Source organism: Culex pipiens, chromosome 2 (assembly GCF_016801865.2).
Source record: "Culex pipiens pallens isolate TS chromosome 2, TS_CPP_V2, whole genome shotgun sequence".
NCBI lineage: Eukaryota > Metazoa > Arthropoda > Insecta > Diptera > Culicidae > Culex > Culex pipiens.
The window spans coordinates 116,399,091-116,416,215 of record NC_068938.1 but is presented as its reverse complement, the minus strand read 5'-3'; the positions used below and the strand labels follow the sequence as shown (position 1 = coordinate 116,416,215).

At 39.2% G+C, this 17,125-nt stretch overlaps 3 protein-coding genes across 4 annotated transcripts; 2 read left to right on the top strand and 1 right to left on the bottom strand.

Annotated features, from left to right (window-relative positions):
* The first annotated feature begins 6 nt into the window (after nucleotides 1–6).
* On the top strand, nucleotides 7–6,552 carry LOC120431327 (uncharacterized). Its single transcript, XM_052708608.1, has 5 exons — nucleotides 7–346; nucleotides 409–515; nucleotides 591–702; nucleotides 759–889; nucleotides 1,664–6,552. The coding sequence occupies exons 1-5, from the start codon at nucleotides 78–80 to the stop codon at nucleotides 1,852–1,854; spliced, it is 810 nt and encodes a 269-aa protein (XP_052564568.1). The 5' UTR covers nucleotides 7–77; the 3' UTR covers nucleotides 1,855–6,552.
* An 893-nt stretch (nucleotides 6,553–7,445) lies between these two features.
* Nucleotides 7,446–16,779, top strand: LOC120431328 (DNA mismatch repair protein spellchecker 1). The gene is made up of 6 exons (XM_039596459.2): nucleotides 7,446–7,603; nucleotides 7,674–7,723; nucleotides 13,660–14,468; nucleotides 14,529–15,258; nucleotides 15,328–16,233; nucleotides 16,361–16,779. Exons 1-6 carry the CDS (start codon nucleotides 7,567–7,569, stop codon nucleotides 16,583–16,585), a joined length of 2,757 nt encoding a protein of 918 aa, XP_039452393.1. The 5' UTR covers nucleotides 7,446–7,566; the 3' UTR covers nucleotides 16,586–16,779.
* On the bottom strand, nucleotides 9,945–13,489 carry LOC120431329 (uncharacterized). Of its 2 annotated transcripts, none has more exons than XM_039596462.2 (6): nucleotides 13,261–13,489; nucleotides 13,010–13,188; nucleotides 11,739–12,952; nucleotides 11,534–11,684; nucleotides 11,297–11,472; nucleotides 9,945–11,241 (listed from the first exon to the last, which is right to left on the bottom strand). In XM_039596462.2, exons 1-6 carry the CDS (start codon nucleotides 13,422–13,424, stop codon nucleotides 11,143–11,145), a joined length of 1,983 nt encoding a protein of 660 aa, XP_039452396.1. In that variant the 5' UTR covers nucleotides 13,425–13,489; the 3' UTR covers nucleotides 9,945–11,142. The 2 variants fall into 2 exon arrangements, with proteins under 2 accessions (XP_039452396.1, XP_039452397.1); XM_039596463.2 differs by having other exon boundaries at nucleotides 9,945–11,238; nucleotides 13,261–13,485.
* Nucleotides 16,780–17,125: the final 346 nt, after the last annotated feature.

The window sequence follows — 17,125 nt, the reverse complement described above, 5'->3', positions numbered from 1 at the left end:
TCAACGGATTTCTCTACCTGAAAGTACAAGAATTCAGTGACAAACTGTTGGTATCTCCTAGACTACCAGATACATGCATGAGACAAACAGATTTCGAAGTAGGATCATATTCGGTAGAAGGTTTGAAAATAACTCCATTAAAACCCATGCAAAAATGGAGAGTGGAATACGATGGTGCAATGCGATTCGAGAACGATTATTCTCATAACATGGAGGTTAAACTGCAAGCAACGTGGACAACTGCTCTTCCATACTTTAACTTTGCTTCGGATATGGATCCAAGACCAACAGCTCGTGCTATGGCAAAAGAAAAGTGGAGTCGTGATCACTTTCGAAATTTGAAAAAGTAACATTTTGCCCATGGTAAAATTGGATAAAATCTCACAATTAGTTTCATTTTTAACATAGGTATCATCAAACTCATTATGAACATTTCGGAACTCTTAACGGTATAGTACTCATAAATGGAATCGAGTTTCCGCTTAATTTGGACTGCATGAGGGATCACAGTTTTGGTAAATTCAAATTTAATGCAAACTGTGACTACTTTTCCCCTGTTTTAACTCTTTTTCCTTAAATTGCATGTGAAGGCGAACAGCGGAACTGGAAAAACTTTCATCGCTATGTGATGCACTTTGTTCACTTAGAGAATGGAGACTGCATTACTGTAGGAGTTATATGTATGCCAGTTACATTTTCAAGGTACTGCGCCGCAGGTTGAAAATTGAATTCGATTTATTAATCTCTTTAAATTCTAGTTTGGAGGTCGGTTTTGTTTCAATATCTCACGATAAGTGCAACTACGCCGTAACAAATGTGGAATTTGACTTGTACCAATTTGGAGAGAATGGAAAACCTCCTGTGGATTACGCATTCAACTTTTACACAGGTAAAAACATAAGTATACATATTGAAAACATAAATGTATGCGCGAATGCGTACTATAAAAACACTCAAAATCAGGACCAACTCGGATCTTCTTTCACCCTTCGACAAAGTTGTAGGGAATTGAATTGTTTTTTTATTGAAAGCTGGTGTAATCTTAAGGTCGTACAAGGAGTCTTTAACTTTTCGGGCAATTACTGTCAATGATGGTTCTGAATTCAGGGTCCACAAATAGTAAATTGAAATAAAAAAATAATCACTATTTATAGAACGCTTCTACAAACAACACAAAGAAACCCTTTTTTGATTGATACATTCTGAATCAAGATTGAATGTTTTTCTATAACAAAGAATGGCCGATTGGGAATGATGCCGTTCAGAGCCTCAAGTTTTTCCCAATGTGCATAACATATCGCTATTAATGATAAATCTTCGATTAATGATGAAATTTTTAACTTTTATGACAGGCTAAAACATTCACACCAAAATTTAATTTATGGGAAAATATTTCTTAATATGTTCAGGATTATTTATGTGGAAAAAATGCATTTTGATAGAAACAAATATGATCGAATCTATACTCTCAATTTGAACTTTCTAGGTCTTAAAAATAAGTTTTGAAAAATCCTCCAAGTTTTCCGTGGTAATATAGCTTAGTTAAAGTTCATGGCGCTTTTGAGAAGCTATAATCAAACATCAAAGTGTTGATGAGTTTACACTGTATAACAGATTGCATTAGATACATGATATCTTTTTACTAACAGTAATTATTTCGTAGGTAATAAACGATACTCTGTAAAAGTAATTGCTGTAGCCTGTCCAGAATTCTACATCGGCGAGGAAAGTGAGTGCCGCATAGTAGAACAGCATTGCAGATTCGAGGTGAACGGGCTCACAGGATGGGGAGCAGCTGAATGGCAATATAGACATTTGGATGGCCTTCCAGTGCCCATGGAAAATAAGCGATGAACCAGAAACAAATTCTTTCATTAAAAAATAATTTGTTTGACACGAGACTCCTACACAAAATTGGAAAAACGAGGAACCAACAATTTAATGAACTGCAAAGTAATACTCCTGGAAAAATACTACGTAATACGTCGATGGCGCTTTCATGAGTCATAAAAAATATAAAAAATAAACAAGTGCATTTCAGGACCTTAAAAACTCCGCGGCTCATGGTCAGGTCATGTCCCATTAGTTGGTCACTCCATTTGCAAATTCCAAATCTTATATGCTAATTTTTAAGCCACCCCATTTCCGATTTCTAAATCTTATTTCCTCATAAAAAATATACCATACACTGAAACTACGCCACACTTTTTATTCAAGTGTCCAAACACTTGAAAGATTGAATAAAGCCACATTATAGATCTAATTGGTTTGTGTTTCATTATCAATAAAAACCACTTTAAAATGCAACTGTTTGGGCGATTGACTTTTTGGTATTTTGTCATTCGGGTGACCCAAGCTTTTCAATTGTTTTGCTCATGAATTTGTCCCACTGTCTTAAATTATTCAAAGTGATGAGGAAAACGCATGAAATTGATCTAAAGATCTACACAAAAGAAGCTCTATTCAAAGTCAACGTGATTTTCCACTTGAATTTAATGTGTTTCACTGATTGATTTTAGCCCGTTTTCAACTGACAGGCCGGCGCAGTGGTAGCGTACTATTATTTTCAACAGCGTTTAAAATTCAAGTGTTTGGCTATTGAAATTATTTCATGGAAAATCACCGAAATTTCAAGTGTTTTGCGATTGATATTTGAGTGCTCTGTACTGCAGGGTCAGATCATGTGCGAAACACTTCGATGCGCTGTGGAAGTTTTGCTCATTTTTGTGGTTTTTATTAATATTGAAACACCAACCAATTAGATCTATGATGTGGCTTTATTCAATCTTTCAAGTGTTTGGACACTTGAATAAAAAGTGTGGCATATTTTCAGTGTACCAAAATGTTTGTTTACATTGTGTACTTAGGCGTGCACGGTTACACGAGAACGACGAAATGAAAGAAATTATGCAGTCGAATTAAAAGTTAAAACTTTTAAATCAGTTAGCAATGATATTTTCAAAAACTGTAGCAGTAAAAGTTTTCATATTCAAAGCAAGATAAAAACTTTTAATGTAGCAAATTTTGACCACTTTTTTTATTTCAACAGTAAGTTACTTTTGCCATTACAGTAATATTTTGTTTGAGTAGATTTGTGATATTATTGCTCACAACGATAAAGTTTATTTTTCTGAGTACAATGACCCTTTGAACAACCGCGAAGGATTTCAGATGGAATTTTAATTCAGTTTATATAAATAAACATCGCAGGCTCTTCTTGACAGAAAAGGTCCTACTTGACAGCTCGTTCCAAGGAAACCATAGTTGATCCATCGAAAAAAAATTGTTTTGTCAATTGGGTACTAAAGCCCTATGTCAATTTTTATGTACAACGGTAAAAAATACGATTTAAAAACCATTTCTGATCACTATTTTTCATTTTAATGCAAATTTTTTTTTTGACAAGACAACATTTTTTCGATGGATCAACTATGGTCCCCTTGAAACAAGCTGTCAAGTAGGAGCTTTTCTGTCAAGAAGGACCGTGAGGTTAATTTTTCAAAATTGATTTAAAAATCCATTTTAAACTCTTTGTGGTCGTACAAAGGGTCATTTTACTCAGAAAAATAAGCTTTATCGCTGTAAACAATAATATCAGCAATCTATGCTTCATTTTAGGACAATTCTAGATTAAATTTTCAAAAGGTTCTATCTGCTAGGATATCCATACCCATGACGAATTCGCGATTAAAAGCTCCATAATTCCGACAGATGGCGCAAAGCATCGAAGAATGACGATTCAAATTTTCGCTGTTCGGTTACATAGGAATGCAAACTAAAAATTGAATTTACAGCTCTTAGAACAACTTTTGAGAAAAAATTCAAGTAGTACGAGTGTAAACTTGTTGCCTTCTATAAATTAAAGCAATAAAAAAAATCAAAAAAAAAATAATTTTGAAAAAATAATATTGTTTAAAATGATAGAGCATCAAAAGTTAACAAAGTATCAGCTCGAATTTTTGCTCAAAAGTTGTTTTGAACGCTTTTGAACGAGCCAAACGACATGCGACACCTAGTGTTGAGTAGCAGAACAGAGCGAAGAATGTCGATTGAAATTTCCGCCCTTTGAGGTTATGTATGCGAATTCTGTTTTGTTAAATTCCAGCGTTCAAAACAACTTTTGAGCAAAAATTCGAGCTGATACTTTGTTAACTTTTGATGTTCTATCATTTTAAACAATATTATTTTTTCAAAATTATTTTTTTTTTGATTTTTTTTATTGCTTTAATTTATAGAAGGCAACAAGTTTACACTCGTACTACTTGAATTTTTTCTCAAAAGTTGTTCTAAGAGCTGTAAATTCAATTTTTAGTTTGCATTCCTATGTAACCGAACAGCGAAAATTTGAATCGTCATTCTTCGATGCTTTGCGCCATCTGTCGGAATTTTTGAGCTTTTAATCGCGAATTCTTCGATGCTTTGCGCCATCTGCCGGAATTATGGAGCTTTTAATCGCTAATTCGCGATTAAAAGCTCAAAAATTCGGACAGATGTATGCGAATTCTGTTTTGTTAAATTCCAGCGTTCAAAACAACTTTACAACTATTGTTCTAAGAGCTGTAAATTAAATTTTAAGTTTGCATTCCTATGTAACCGAACAGCGAAAATTTGAGTCGTCATTCTTCGATGCTTTGCGCTATCTGTCAGAATTTTTGAGCTTTTAATCGCGAATTGTACGATCAGTACCTTGGGGACCTGAGTCGGGTGGAGAAGAATACACCTAGTTGTCAGTGTCAGCCACTTGCGAACTGTCAGTGAGAGCCGCCTTCAATTTTTGTTACTGTTCTTATGTGGCTAGAGCAGTATTGTGTTTGAAGGAAAATAAATTTAAAAAAGTTTTTAAATTTGCAAATGTTTTTTTCAGACTGAGACAATTCATTGAATACAAAAGAGGATAAAATAAAATAAAATAATTAACTTTATTTATTTGTCAATTTTTGCTAATTTTTGATAAGATTTAGTTGAAAATATGTTTTCATGAGATATATTTCCAATATGACCATAAATCAATCAATGTTATGTCTTACATACATGTACTTAAACTAAGACTTATTTAGTTAGTAGTAGTTAGTCAATGTGTTTAAATATATAAATCGTTCAGTACAACCCGAGCTGTGGAGGAAGTGAAGCAAATTCTTTGAACGAATATAGGAACAAAGAAGGAAAAACGGCGAGCTGGAGGTTGACATAAATAAAAAAGAAGCAGAACGTTTTCATTTTTTTTTTTTGAAAAAAAATTCATCGTTGGTAAAATTTGCCTAAAAATTAAGATCGTTCAATTTAACATTAGCCACCGTTTTTCAAACAATCGCTCTGCAAAGCCGGCATCTCGGAAGAATGATCATGTCACAGCGAATTCACTTCACTTCCTCCACAGCTCGGGTTTTGCATTTTATTGCAACCAGAATGGAAAATGACAGAAAACAAAGTCCGGCAGTACCGGCGCTTACGACGCTGTAGTTTCCTGTGCTGTCGGGTGCGGTTCCGGATATAAACAGAAGGATCGCCTTCGACAAGCAGGAAGCAGCAAACAAAATACTGGCCCCTCACGCCTTTGGAGTCACGAAGGAACAAGGCAAGGAGGTACTCTACAGTTCGGCTGAGCTGTGGAGGATCTTCAACGAGTTCAGCACCCAGCTAAAAAAAAATCATTATTTTTTATGTAACTTTCATGATTTCCGGTCCTACCCTCGTCTCGGCACCGAAGAGGACCTAATAAAAATAAGTTATGAATAAAAAAAATTGGCGGAGAAAGTTGCATCACATGAGTCATGCACGATCTTGAGCACTATTTTGAAATGTGCTGCAAGAAAATTTGTATTGTCAAGAAGGGCAGATGACGACTGACTGGAAATTTAAATGGGAACTGAAATTATCTTGCACAAAAAAACAAAAACAACAACAAGAAAATGAATAAGAATAAGAAGACCTCTTCGCTTCTCCCTCCCAGTTGGGGACCATCGCTCCATTGAAGAATTCGACGACGTTTTTTCCGCTAGGTTCGCTGTTGTTCCAGCGGTGTTCGGAATGACAGCCCCCATACAGTTTGGGCAGTTTTTAGGGAAAAATCGCGTTTATGATGAAAAATCAAGCATTTTCAGAAAAGTGGGGTATTGCAAAGTGTGGCAATTTCGCTAACGATCATAATGCGTGGTGATTTGTAGTGATTAATTGTGACTGGTATTTTATTTAAACGATTTTTCTAAAAAGATGATCGATATTTTTGATAACTAGAGTTAAATGTTGCAAAAGTTAAAAGTAATGATGAAATGTTATGTAAAAGTGTTTAAACTTTACTTTTCTTCCCCTTTGACGAAAATATTGACCTTAAAAATGCATTTTGGTGATTTTTTTGAATTTTTTGGAAAAATTCGGATAACTGGCAATTTTTTGAGAAAATTATTGTAATTATGCTGTAATATGACTCTAATAGTTTGTTCTATCAATAATACACACATAAGGAGCATTATCAATCAAATAAATCATATTTAAATCAGTTTTTCAAAAGATCTTTTTGATAAATTTGAGGAAAAAACATGAAAAATTAACTCAGCCCCTATGATTTATACATCATTCGATTCGTTTATGCGATTGCCACACTTTACAATAACTTTCATCGACGTTAAAAAATATTTGAAGGAAATAAAAATCAAAAACTGCAAAAAAAATAATATTTTCAAGCACGCTGTCATTCCGAACATCGTTGCGTAGTGCTTCTACTCGCCACCAGGATGCGTGCACGTTTCTGTCGAATCTCTCAATACAAAAAAGATTTTTTTCTATGGACAATTGTCCACGAGAGGCGGGGGGGGGGGTTCGAGATTTCCAAAAAAGTGTCCACGTGGTTTATGGATGGTCCCTTGCTGGACTCGGTCGTTGGAAACGACCGTCGGCTCAACGACCGACGAAATAGGCGGCGGGCCAGATGCGGGCATAAAAATGTCAAAACCTCTCCCCCTCTTACTTCGTCTCACCATCCAGCTGCAGCATTGTTGACAAACAAACGGAGAACGCGGTCGCGTGATGGCGGCATCGAGCCAGAATTAAGTTAGATCATGTGGTTAAAAGTGAAACTTTTTTCAAGAAACATAATACTTTTCGACCAGTAAATAAAAAATTGCGAGCATGTTCAAACAATTATTCCTAATGTCGGAGAAGTGATTAAAATCTAAATTTGAATCCATACAACTTGAACTTTTTCACTCCAATTGAGAACCCCTTAGGTCTATCCACGACCGTTTCCAACGACCGTGAAAAAATGCCAGAAAATCCAGCTACCAACTAAATCCACAATGTTACATGAAAATGAAAAAAAAAATCTTCTGTGTAGCACTGGCATCACTGTTCATTCCCTCTACATTTAGCCAAGCCTCGAACCACCGCTCACTTTCTTGCAGGGATCACGGTAATATTGTGACGTTTCTTTTTGAAACGCGCGCTTTTTGCAGTTTTGTTGTGATTCTGCCAAATTTGTTGGGCGCTGATCAGGTTACGAGTTTGCGAACTGAAATTAAATAATTAAAATATACCTTTTTGTAACTGTTGGTTCTTGTGCCATTGATAAAAATGGCAAATTTGAAGCCTCTTCATTGTTTGAACTTGGGTATGTATTCCATTAGATCGATGATAAAAATTCCATAGATAATGTATCGTTCTTTTTCCATGCTTCACAGATGCAAATCAGCAGAAAAACTTTATTAAATTCTTCAAAACGTTGCCTGAGGTAAGTACGACTAGTATAAATTATCGATATCATTAGGCAAAATTTGTAGGTGTTTAAAAATGTAAAGTTAACGTTTCGGCAGTCGAGGTGGTGTACTTAGACTTGGCAGTGTTTCCCAAAGCAGGTACTGGGCTCCACTGGTGGTTCACAAGTTCTCGGAATGGCCGTGGGCCCCTCCGTTGATGTATGAAAGGTGGGGCCTGGGCCAAAATAGTTTGGGAATGAGTGCTTTAGAGCATCATTTGTGAGGATAACCGTATTGTGGGCCAAAATCGCGACTTCCTAACCTTTCGTTACTTAATCTACCCTTAGGTGGTTGTTGCCTTCCTCTCATTTAGAGGGTAATGCTATCCAAAATAGATACACAAGGGTGGACCTTTCAGTGTTCTATCAACTTGATTCATTATTCATAACATCAGATTGGGTAGTCAGATCTTCATGATTCAGGGCACTTATGTGCTTATAACTTTTGATAGGGTTGTCAGATCTGCAATCTACTGAACTCGTTGGAAAGGTCTTTTCCATCGACAGGTCGCATGATAGATCCGGACAACTTTTTCATCGATATATATGAGATCCGGCCTTTAAAAAGTGCATAAATAACACTTAAGTGCGCAATCTTTTGAACTCGTTGGAAAGGTCTTTCGAATACCTTTCTAAAAACGGGGTTTCTAACAAAAACATTCTTTTTACAATCTTCCGGACTTTTGCTAGAATCTCTTTTTAGCATAACTTTTGAAGTACTTTACAAAACTTTATAACTTTCAATAGCGATTTATGGGATGGGGAGATGAGACCAATACGGTCCAAATCGGTTCAGCCAGTGCCGAAATAATCCAGTGCATTTTTTTTATCAACATCCCACCACACACACAGACATTTGCTCAGAATGTGATTCTGAGTCGATAAGTATATATGAAGGTGGGTCTAGGAGGTCAAATTAAGAATTTCGTTTTTCGATTGATTTTATAGCCTTTCCTCAGTAAGGTGACGAAGGCAAAACGTGAATATGTTACAGCAATTCGTCGTTACAGCCGTCGCGACTTCTGGCACTTGTTTGATTTTTTCCCCTAAAACAAATCAAATTTTCATTGAAAAAACAGCAAATAAAAAAATCAGTAAGAAGCGCTTAACGTGCTGATGATAAACTTAAAGCATTTTTAAAGTTGATATTTTGAAAATTGTACGAGAATTGATTGAAAGCGGATTTGTTAACGAATGGCGCATAGGACCTATTACAACCTCACGGGTCCTCCCCATACCGTTATTATAAAAAAAGAAATCCGCCCAAACCAATGATTGGACATGGTTTCTGGAACCATTCTGAACTTCTGGGCCGAGTTTCAAAATCTTCAGTTTTAATTTGTTGCGTAGAAATTAAAGAGAAATTGCATGTAAAATACGTAGCAAAAGTTCAAAGTTTCATTTTTTTTACTCTGAAGCGTTTATGGTCATGGTGTTAAATTATGCCTACAGCATAGTAATATAAAAACGATTAACGGACTGACAGTTTTACAAGTTTATACCTATTAAAAAAAATAACTGCTACATAAGTCAATTCAAAGTAGAGAAATACTAGATTAATAGTTTAAAATTAGGTGACTCTGAGCCAAGGCCCACTGAAAAATGTAACGCCTCAATCGGCCTTTGTCAGCCCGATTTTATTCTACCATCAGACTGATCGGGTCGTTACATTTCTCAGTGAGGGTGTTCTGATTTGAAGATAAGTATACATAAAAGCAAGTCAATTAAGCTAGATCATGGAATTCCAGCACAGTTGGTAAGCTATGTTGAAACACGATTAAGGGATCTAACTGAGGAGAAGCTATAAAATCACTCGAAAAATAAACTTTTTAATTTGACCTTGATTTGACCTCCTAGATCCACCTTCATTCATAGTTATCGACTCAGATTCCTGATGAAAACTATGCATTTTATTTTCTCTGTTAGGCAGATCGAATTTTGTCCGGATGTGTTCTACTACAGCCTGGTATAAAAAATTGTCAAGTTTCATTTAGTTGTTCAAAAGTTATGTTTAAAAGCTATAAGACTGCAGTAAAGGGTAATTTTAAAATGTCGACGTCGCTTTAATAATTAATTTATTAATTGATTAATTAATTAATTAATTAATTAACGATTTAGTAGCGTTTTTTTTTAAACTTAAACTAAGTTGTACTTTTTTCGAAAAACTTATGTTCTCGGCGTGAAAAAAAGGCTCGAATTGCTAACATCAAATGTTTATTTGACTATTTCCTATTTTTTTGGCACAAGACATAGTCCAAAACAAGCAAAACAATGCAAAAGGGCCGATGCCTACGTGTAAACAAAGAATCTATCCTGCTCACGTCTGTTGATGTTTTCATTAGGAACGAGCAGGATAGACTCTTTGGTTACACTTCGGCTTCGGTCCTATTACAATGTTTAGCTAGAATAGTCACACTGATATAATTATATTATAATGCATACCAGGGTGGTCCAAATCCGGGCTTTTTTTGGGGCTACCCCTTGAAATCAAAGATCGACCCATTACTAGGCTCAGATGTACAACCTTCATTAAATTTAGAACAGCTTTCCCGAAGACACCATATTTTTAGTATTTTTCCCGCGAAGTTATTAGCGCCCAAAACTGACCATTTTTGCGCGGCCAGCTGTAAGGCTACCTAACAATGATGCTTGGACTTTTGTCGTCGTTTGGTCAAAAAATGGTCAGTTTTTGGCGCTAATAACTTTTTGGGAAAAAAAGAGCTGAACCAGCCTCCGACTGAAAAACGCTATAATAAAAAATAATAGAAAAAACTTCGCGGGAAAAAATCTCTAAAAATAGGGCGTATTTGGGAAAGTTGTTCTACATTTAATGAAGGAACTACATCTGAGAAATGGGAAGAATCGGATAATTATAGCGTTTTCACAGGTAAAAAAGTTAACAGCTGTTAGTCCCGCCCGTGTGGCTCAATCGGAACGCGCACTGTACTCACAATCCAGAGGTTGCTGGTTCGAATCCTACGGCGGACGCTCGAATATTTCTAAGTCTGGAGTTTTTTTTAAAAGGTCCAATAAAACAAATTTCCAGTTTTTGCTTTTTGGGTGTTTTTAATATCCCTGACTCAAGGCGGTTTCAAAAACACCCAAAAAGCAAAAGATGGAAATTTGTTTTATTGGACCTTTTCAAAAAAAACTCCAGAAGTGTAAATATGGGTATCCGGCGCCGTCGCTCCGTGCCGTACTCAAACACTTAGGAGCCCAGGGCGGCGAAGCCCCTGAAGTTAAAAGGAAGACACTAGTGGTTGGTACTAGCAATAGTGGCCGACAGCTATAAAGTCAACTTCGTTTTTCGATGGGTCAATTTTTGATTTCAGGGGGTAGCCCCAAAAAAGCTCGGATTTGGACCACCCTAATATATACATTCTAATGAGAATAACTCAGAAATGTTTGGCCAGCTTGACCCATTGTCGCTGCAGCCACGGCTTATGGTTAGGTGCTTGAAGAACGGGTTCAGCTGTTGTTACTTCTTGAACCTGCTAAAAATAAGATTGAAACAACATAAAATTTTTCGCAATGGAATCCCGAACCTACCTGCACTGACTCCTCCTCCCGCTTGGTGGACACAATCGATTGAGGAGCGTCAAGTTCTGGATTGCGATACGCTTGCTCCGGAGGCTGCTGCTTTTCCAAGAATTGTGGGTTGAAATCTTGACCGATTGAGCTTTGCTGCTGCAAACCCAGCACGTGCGTCATAGCGATTTGTTGATCTTCAAAGATTGTAAATAGTTGATAGTAAATGGTTGCAAATTTTAAATAAACTTTATTTACCGTACGCTGGCATGACAAACTCTGCCGGAATTTGTTCTAGAACTTGCACTTCTTGGTGTTGATCGTAACTCTCGGGAGGAATGGAATGTTGTACGGGGTGGAAATATTCTTGGTTCATGTCTTCCAGTTCGGAGAATTGGATCGTCTGGACCTAGGAATATTTGGAAATGTTAAACATGTTTCTGTATTGGGTTGTATTCATTACTTGGGCTGGTTCAACATGAACTGTTTCAGGGAATGATGCAAGGGGTGCAGCGTACAATGGGTAGCTAGTATGAATAATTACTGGAAACGGAGCTAGTGGAGCAGTGTATAGAGGAACGGTTCTGGAGGCCGCCGGCTCGATGCGTGGAATCTGGGTTGGTTTCGGTTTTGGCGAGGATGGCTTTTCTGTGACTCTTTGTGTAACTACTGTGAATGTAGGATCGGTAGCCGCCTGTTCGACCATTTCATCCGTCACGAAGTCTTCATCAGAGCTTTGTTGATCACCACGTGAAACTTCTCGATTTGGCTTTGGACCATCAACGACATCGTACGTTAGTTTTAGATGATCTTGATTGCTGTTCATCCCCATATAGTGAGTTTCCGCATGTTCGGCGGTATGGTTTTGTTGTTTCATATGTTGATCCAATGTTTGCCTTATTTGCTGATGAAGACTGATGTAATCTACCTTTTGTTGCTTGTGAGGCAACATGGACATCACGTTGCTTTCCGTCGTTGGCTTTGGCGTTGTACTCGTTGTCGTTGTTGTAGTTGAACTACTGCTCGTTTCTTGCTTTTTACGCACCAGAGACATTACATTGTTTGGTTTGGGTGACGGACTGCTCGAAATTTTTTCAAGAAACTGTAGATCGTATACCTGTTGCTGCTCGTATGTGCTTCTGTAGTAATTATCAGTGGTTGTTTGTATAGACGATGGAGTCGTTGTATCTTCAAATATCTCGTCACTGTTTTCGATATCTCGACGAACTGCCTGATTATCAAACAGCACTGGAGGAAGACTTTGGATGTATGAGGTTCTTACACTTTTGCTGGTCGTGGAGGTGTCTTCGATTAGTGTCTTTTGAACATAGACATACTCGTATGTTCCAGTTGCGGGATTAAAAGCCAACACCATTGAATGATCTCTATCGTTGAATTGCTGCTGTGTGTCTGTCTCTTCGTGCATGATTTCAGGTTGATATTCTTGTGGAGACACAGCTTCTTCAACATGGCTGTGCACCTGATCGAGCAAATCTGCTACCTGATTGACGAAGAAACTTGGTGTCTCTAGAGCTTGTTGCGCAATTGTGCCGTTTTGAATTTGGTAAAATAGCCGGCGTGACATTTCCTCCGTTTGTTGGCTTACATATTGCTGCTGGCTGCCAAAGTAATCCCGCCATGAAATACCCGTGGGAAGCTCAAATAGTTGGTATTGGACTGTAAATGAGTGAAACAGTAATCTTGAGTATTTTTAAGAAATTACTGTGAAAATACCTGGCATTACGTAGCCATATTGTAGGCCAAACATTCGGTTATACTGATCTACCAGTTGATTGTAACTCTGACGATATATTTCTGCAAAGGCATTCACTTCGTTCGGATGTAGCTGAGACCATTTGGGGCTTGATACGTAGACAGAGGTAACAGCGTCATGCTCCTGGTACTCTGGAGTTCTAGAACAAATTTAAATAGCGCAGTTACTTTGCTGTGTTGTTTTTAATTTTGTTTGCTGTGTGTTTACTCACGTAACAATGTTGCTTTCTGGAAATTCTGCAGGAACCGATCGCTGCTGAAATTCGTAACGTTGTGCGCCTAACTTCCCTGGGAATCCATCAACTAGAAGGCCACCCCCAATGGCAATCGTTAGAACGATGACCAAAGTTTTCATCGTTGAATTGAGAAAATACATTCGATGTGCTTGACTCCGTGAATATTTTCGTACTGACAAAGCGGTACTAGAAGATTTTATTGGCGCGACATCGTTTAAATCAATGCAGGTCAAAGGTTATCTTACCGACGCGGCCTCGAGATTGATAGCGTCGAAGGGAGATTTTTGTTTTCACTTGATCAGTAGAGAAAGTTGACTTACATTACGCTGGTTCTCGTTTATGTTGTATCTCTGTTGTCAATTTCTACAATTCCAGAAATCTTCCACCACGGTTCGTTTCTTCGACCGTTCAGATTACTACAGCTGCCATGGACCCGATGCCGAATTCGTTGCCAAGTGTGTGTTCAAGTCAATCAACGTGGTCAAAATTATGGCCCCGGCTGGCCTGGAAGACGAACTCCCTTACGTGGTCTTGAGCAAGAACAACTTTGAAAGCTTCATCCGGGATCTGCTGCTGGTGCGCAACTATCGCGCTGAGGTTTACACCAACAAAGGCCCCACCAAGACATCTAACGACTGGCAGCTGGAGTTCAAAGGTTCACCCGGAAACCTGACCCAGTTTGAGGATCTGCTGTTCGCCAATAATGGAATGGTGGCCGGATCTGCACTGATTGCATTGCACGTAAAGCTACTCGGCAAACAAAAGATCATCGGAATTGCTTGCGTCGAAAACAACGAGCGACTGTTTTCCGTGTCCGAGTTTGTTGACGACGACTTTTACTCGGAGCTGGAGGCCGTAATCGTTATCCTTGGCCCGAAGGAATGCATCTTGCCATCGCCGAGGGACGCCGATTACGATCGCATTAAAACGCTGCTGGAAAGAAACAACGTAGTCGTAACGTCGAAGAAGAAGCAGGAGTTCTCGCTGGAGAAGAACGAGGTGATTTCGGATCTCAACAAGTTGCTGCACTTTGCCGAAGGTCAACAGGAAAGCGCCAACACGATGCCGGAAACGTCGAAAACAACTGCACTTGCTGCGCTGGGTGTCGCGATCCGGTACCTTGAGCTAACCAACGATTCTGCAAATCATGGCCACTACGAGTTAAAGCTGCTCAATTTGCATCGGTTTGTAGTAGCAGCACAATGATCTGCGAAACATCTCGGTAAAAATCTTCTTTTTTTCAGATTTGTTCACCTCGATGCGGCTGCCGTTTCCGCGTTGAATCTGTTCCCAAAACCAGGATTGGCGATGAACTCTGCGGCATTCAAGTGGCACAGCGTTTTGGGAGTTTTGGACCGATGCCGAACTCCCCAAGGCCATCGATTGGTCAACCAATGGTTGAAGCAACCCCTTCGCAGCATTGACATTATCAAAGATCGCCAGGACATTGTCAAGTCCCTCGTGGACAGTACGAACGTCCGGTCGGAGCTGCACGACGTCCACTTGAAGCGCATTCCGGACATTCTCATCTTGATCAAAAAGTTGCTCCGGAAGAAGGCCTCGCTCCAGGATATCTACCGGCTGTACCAGGTCGTGCTTCGGATTCCAATCGTTCTGCGACTGCTGGAATCGATCGAAAACACGGCAATGCGAAGCATCGTCCTCGATCCGATGAAGGACACGCTGGGAGATTTGAAGATGTTTAAATCGATGGTCGAGCAAATCCTTGATCTGACAGCAATCGAGCGTGGTGAATACCTTGTCAAACCCACGTTTGACGACCAGTTAAAAGAGTTCAAGCAGCAAATGGACGAAGTCGAGTCCAAGATGAAAAGATTGCTCACAAAAGTTGCTGACGATCTGGGACTGGATGCTGGATCTTCGATAAAGCTAGATTTTGTTGGCCATCACGGATTTCATTTCCGGATTTCCCTCAAGGACGAAACTCTCATCCGCAAAAGCACAAAGTTTCGGGTAAGTTTGAAATTTTTGTGAATGAGATCTTTAACTGATCTTAAAAACTATTTAAATCTCCAATTCCAGGTGCTTGACGCCGTTAAAGGAGGTGCTCGCTTCACCAACGATAAGCTGACCGATCTAAACGGCGATTTTGCAAGTGCCAAAGAATCGTACGAAGCACAGCAGAAGTCGATCGTAGACGAGGTGATACGGATTGCAATTGGCTACGTTGAACCGTGGACCATGCTCAACAATCAGATTGCTCAGCTCGACTGCTTCGTTAGCTTTGCCATTGCAGCAGTCAGTGCTCCCGAGCCGTACGTCCGCCCGAAAATCTTCGCCATGGGAGAGGGTCGCTTGAAGCTTACCAAACTGCGCCACCCGTGTCTTGAGCTGCAAGAGGATGTCAGCTTTATCGCGAACGACGCGGTCTTTGAGAAGAACAAAACGACCATGTACATCATTACCGGTCCCAACATGGGTGGAAAAAGCACCTTTATTCGTTCGGTTGGTGTCGCAGTTCTCATGGCCCACGTCGGTGCTTTCGTTCCGTGCGCAGAAGCGGAAATCTCGATTGTCGATTCCATCCTTGGCCGGGTGGGCGCCGACGATAACTTGAGCAAGGGGTTGAGCACGTTCATGGTGGAAATGGTCGAAACCGCGGGAATCGTTCGCACGGCCACGGAGAACTCGCTGGTTATCATCGATGAGCTTGGTCGTGGCACTTCCACGTACGAAGGTTGTGGCATTGCGTGGTCCATAGCCGAATATCTGGCAAAACAAACTAAATGCTTTTCGCTTTTCGCGACCCACTTTCACGAAATCACCGAAATGGCGGAGCAAGTGAAAACTGTAAAAAGCTGCCACATGGATGCGATCGCGGACAAGGATGGTTTCACGCTTTTGTACCAAGTCAAGGAGGGAGTCATGCCGAAAAGTTTCGGAATTAAGGTTGCCAAGCTTGCCAACTTTCCCACAGCGGTGGTCGAGGTAGGAATTTACAACTTCACACGCATTTCGTAATAACTAATACTGATCCCTTTTGAAGTGGAATTTCCAACTTCACACGCGTTTCGCAAGTACTAATACTGATCCCTACCGTTATTACTATTTACAGCTGGCGCAGAAACTGTACGACGACTGCGAAGATCACTACTCGCAGATGCAGATTGAGAATGATCAGGAGGGAATCAAAGTGTTTTTGGAATCGTTGGCAAAAATCTCTGGCGTGGACGCTGAAAACGAAAAATCTATTGGCGACATGCTGGGTGATATTCGATCGAGTGTTGTCAGCTCAAACAGTGCCTATTTCCGCAGAACCTTTCCCCAACTGTACGTGTGAGCAGATCTAATCTCAGCTAAACCGATGAAGTACAAATCCCGTTAAGTTTATTACATTCCTTATGCATACTCGATTGTTTTGAGATTCTGTTTGAAATTTGAATCATCTTTCTGTTTATAACACAACACACATTTTTTTTTCATTTTTCGAATAAAACTGGCATTTTCCAAATGAATGTGGCAAGTTTGCTTAAATATTTGTTTAAATTATTAAGGCAAAGAAATATACATCACACGTAAGGCTATGTTACGTTCCCCAAAAATGTACCATTTCCCAGTTTTTTTGACAACAACGGGTCAAGTGACCATTAGGTTTTACAGCGTGACATCACGAGCGCATACGCACACATTTTTTTACTGAGACACACGTGCAAAAAATGTAAACAGTGTAGCCATGCTGTCAAATTTCTAACCTAAAAATCGAGTCGGCAAAAATCCTAATACCGAAATTGGTAAATAACCTGCCCCCGAACGTAGGCAATCACTAGGGTGACAAGAAAAATTGAAAATTTAGGAAAACATCAAGAGACCAGAGGGGTTT

What these genes read in the sequence shown, in the direction of transcription:
- LOC120431327 (XM_052708608.1), top strand. Translation starts at nt 78, where the DNA reads ATGAGACAAACAGATTTCGAAGTAGGATCATATTCGGTAGAAGGTTTG. An exon ending in CACTTTCGAAATTTGAAAAA is followed by an intron (nt 347 to 408) that starts GTAACATTTTGC and finishes TTTTTAACATAG; the next exon opens with GTATCATCAAACTCATTATG. An exon ending in CATGAGGGATCACAGTTTTG is followed by an intron (nt 516 to 590) that starts GTAAATTCAAAT and finishes TTGCATGTGAAG; the next exon opens with GCGAACAGCGGAACTGGAAA.
- LOC120431328 (XM_039596459.2), top strand. Translation starts at nt 7,567, where the DNA reads ATGGCAAATTTGAAGCCTCTTCATTGTTTGAACTTGG. An exon ending in AAGCTGCTCAATTTGCATCG is followed by an intron (nt 14,469 to 14,528) that starts GTTTGTAGTAGC and finishes TCTTTTTTTCAG; the next exon opens with ATTTGTTCACCTCGATGCGG. An exon ending in TTCCCACAGCGGTGGTCGAG is followed by an intron (nt 16,234 to 16,360) that starts GTAGGAATTTAC and finishes TACTATTTACAG; the next exon opens with CTGGCGCAGAAACTGTACGA.
- LOC120431329 (XM_039596462.2), bottom strand. Translation starts at nt 13,424, where the DNA reads ATGTATTTTCTCAATTCAACGATGAAAACTTTGGTCATCGTTCTAACG. An exon ending in GTTTGTCATGCCAGCGTACG is followed by an intron (nt 11,473 to 11,533) that starts GTAAATAAAGTT and finishes CAATCTTTGAAG; the next exon opens with ATCAACAAATCGCTATGACG. An exon ending in GGGAGGAGGAGTCAGTGCAG is followed by an intron (nt 11,242 to 11,296) that starts GTAGGTTCGGGA and finishes TCTTATTTTTAG; the next exon opens with CAGGTTCAAGAAGTAACAAC.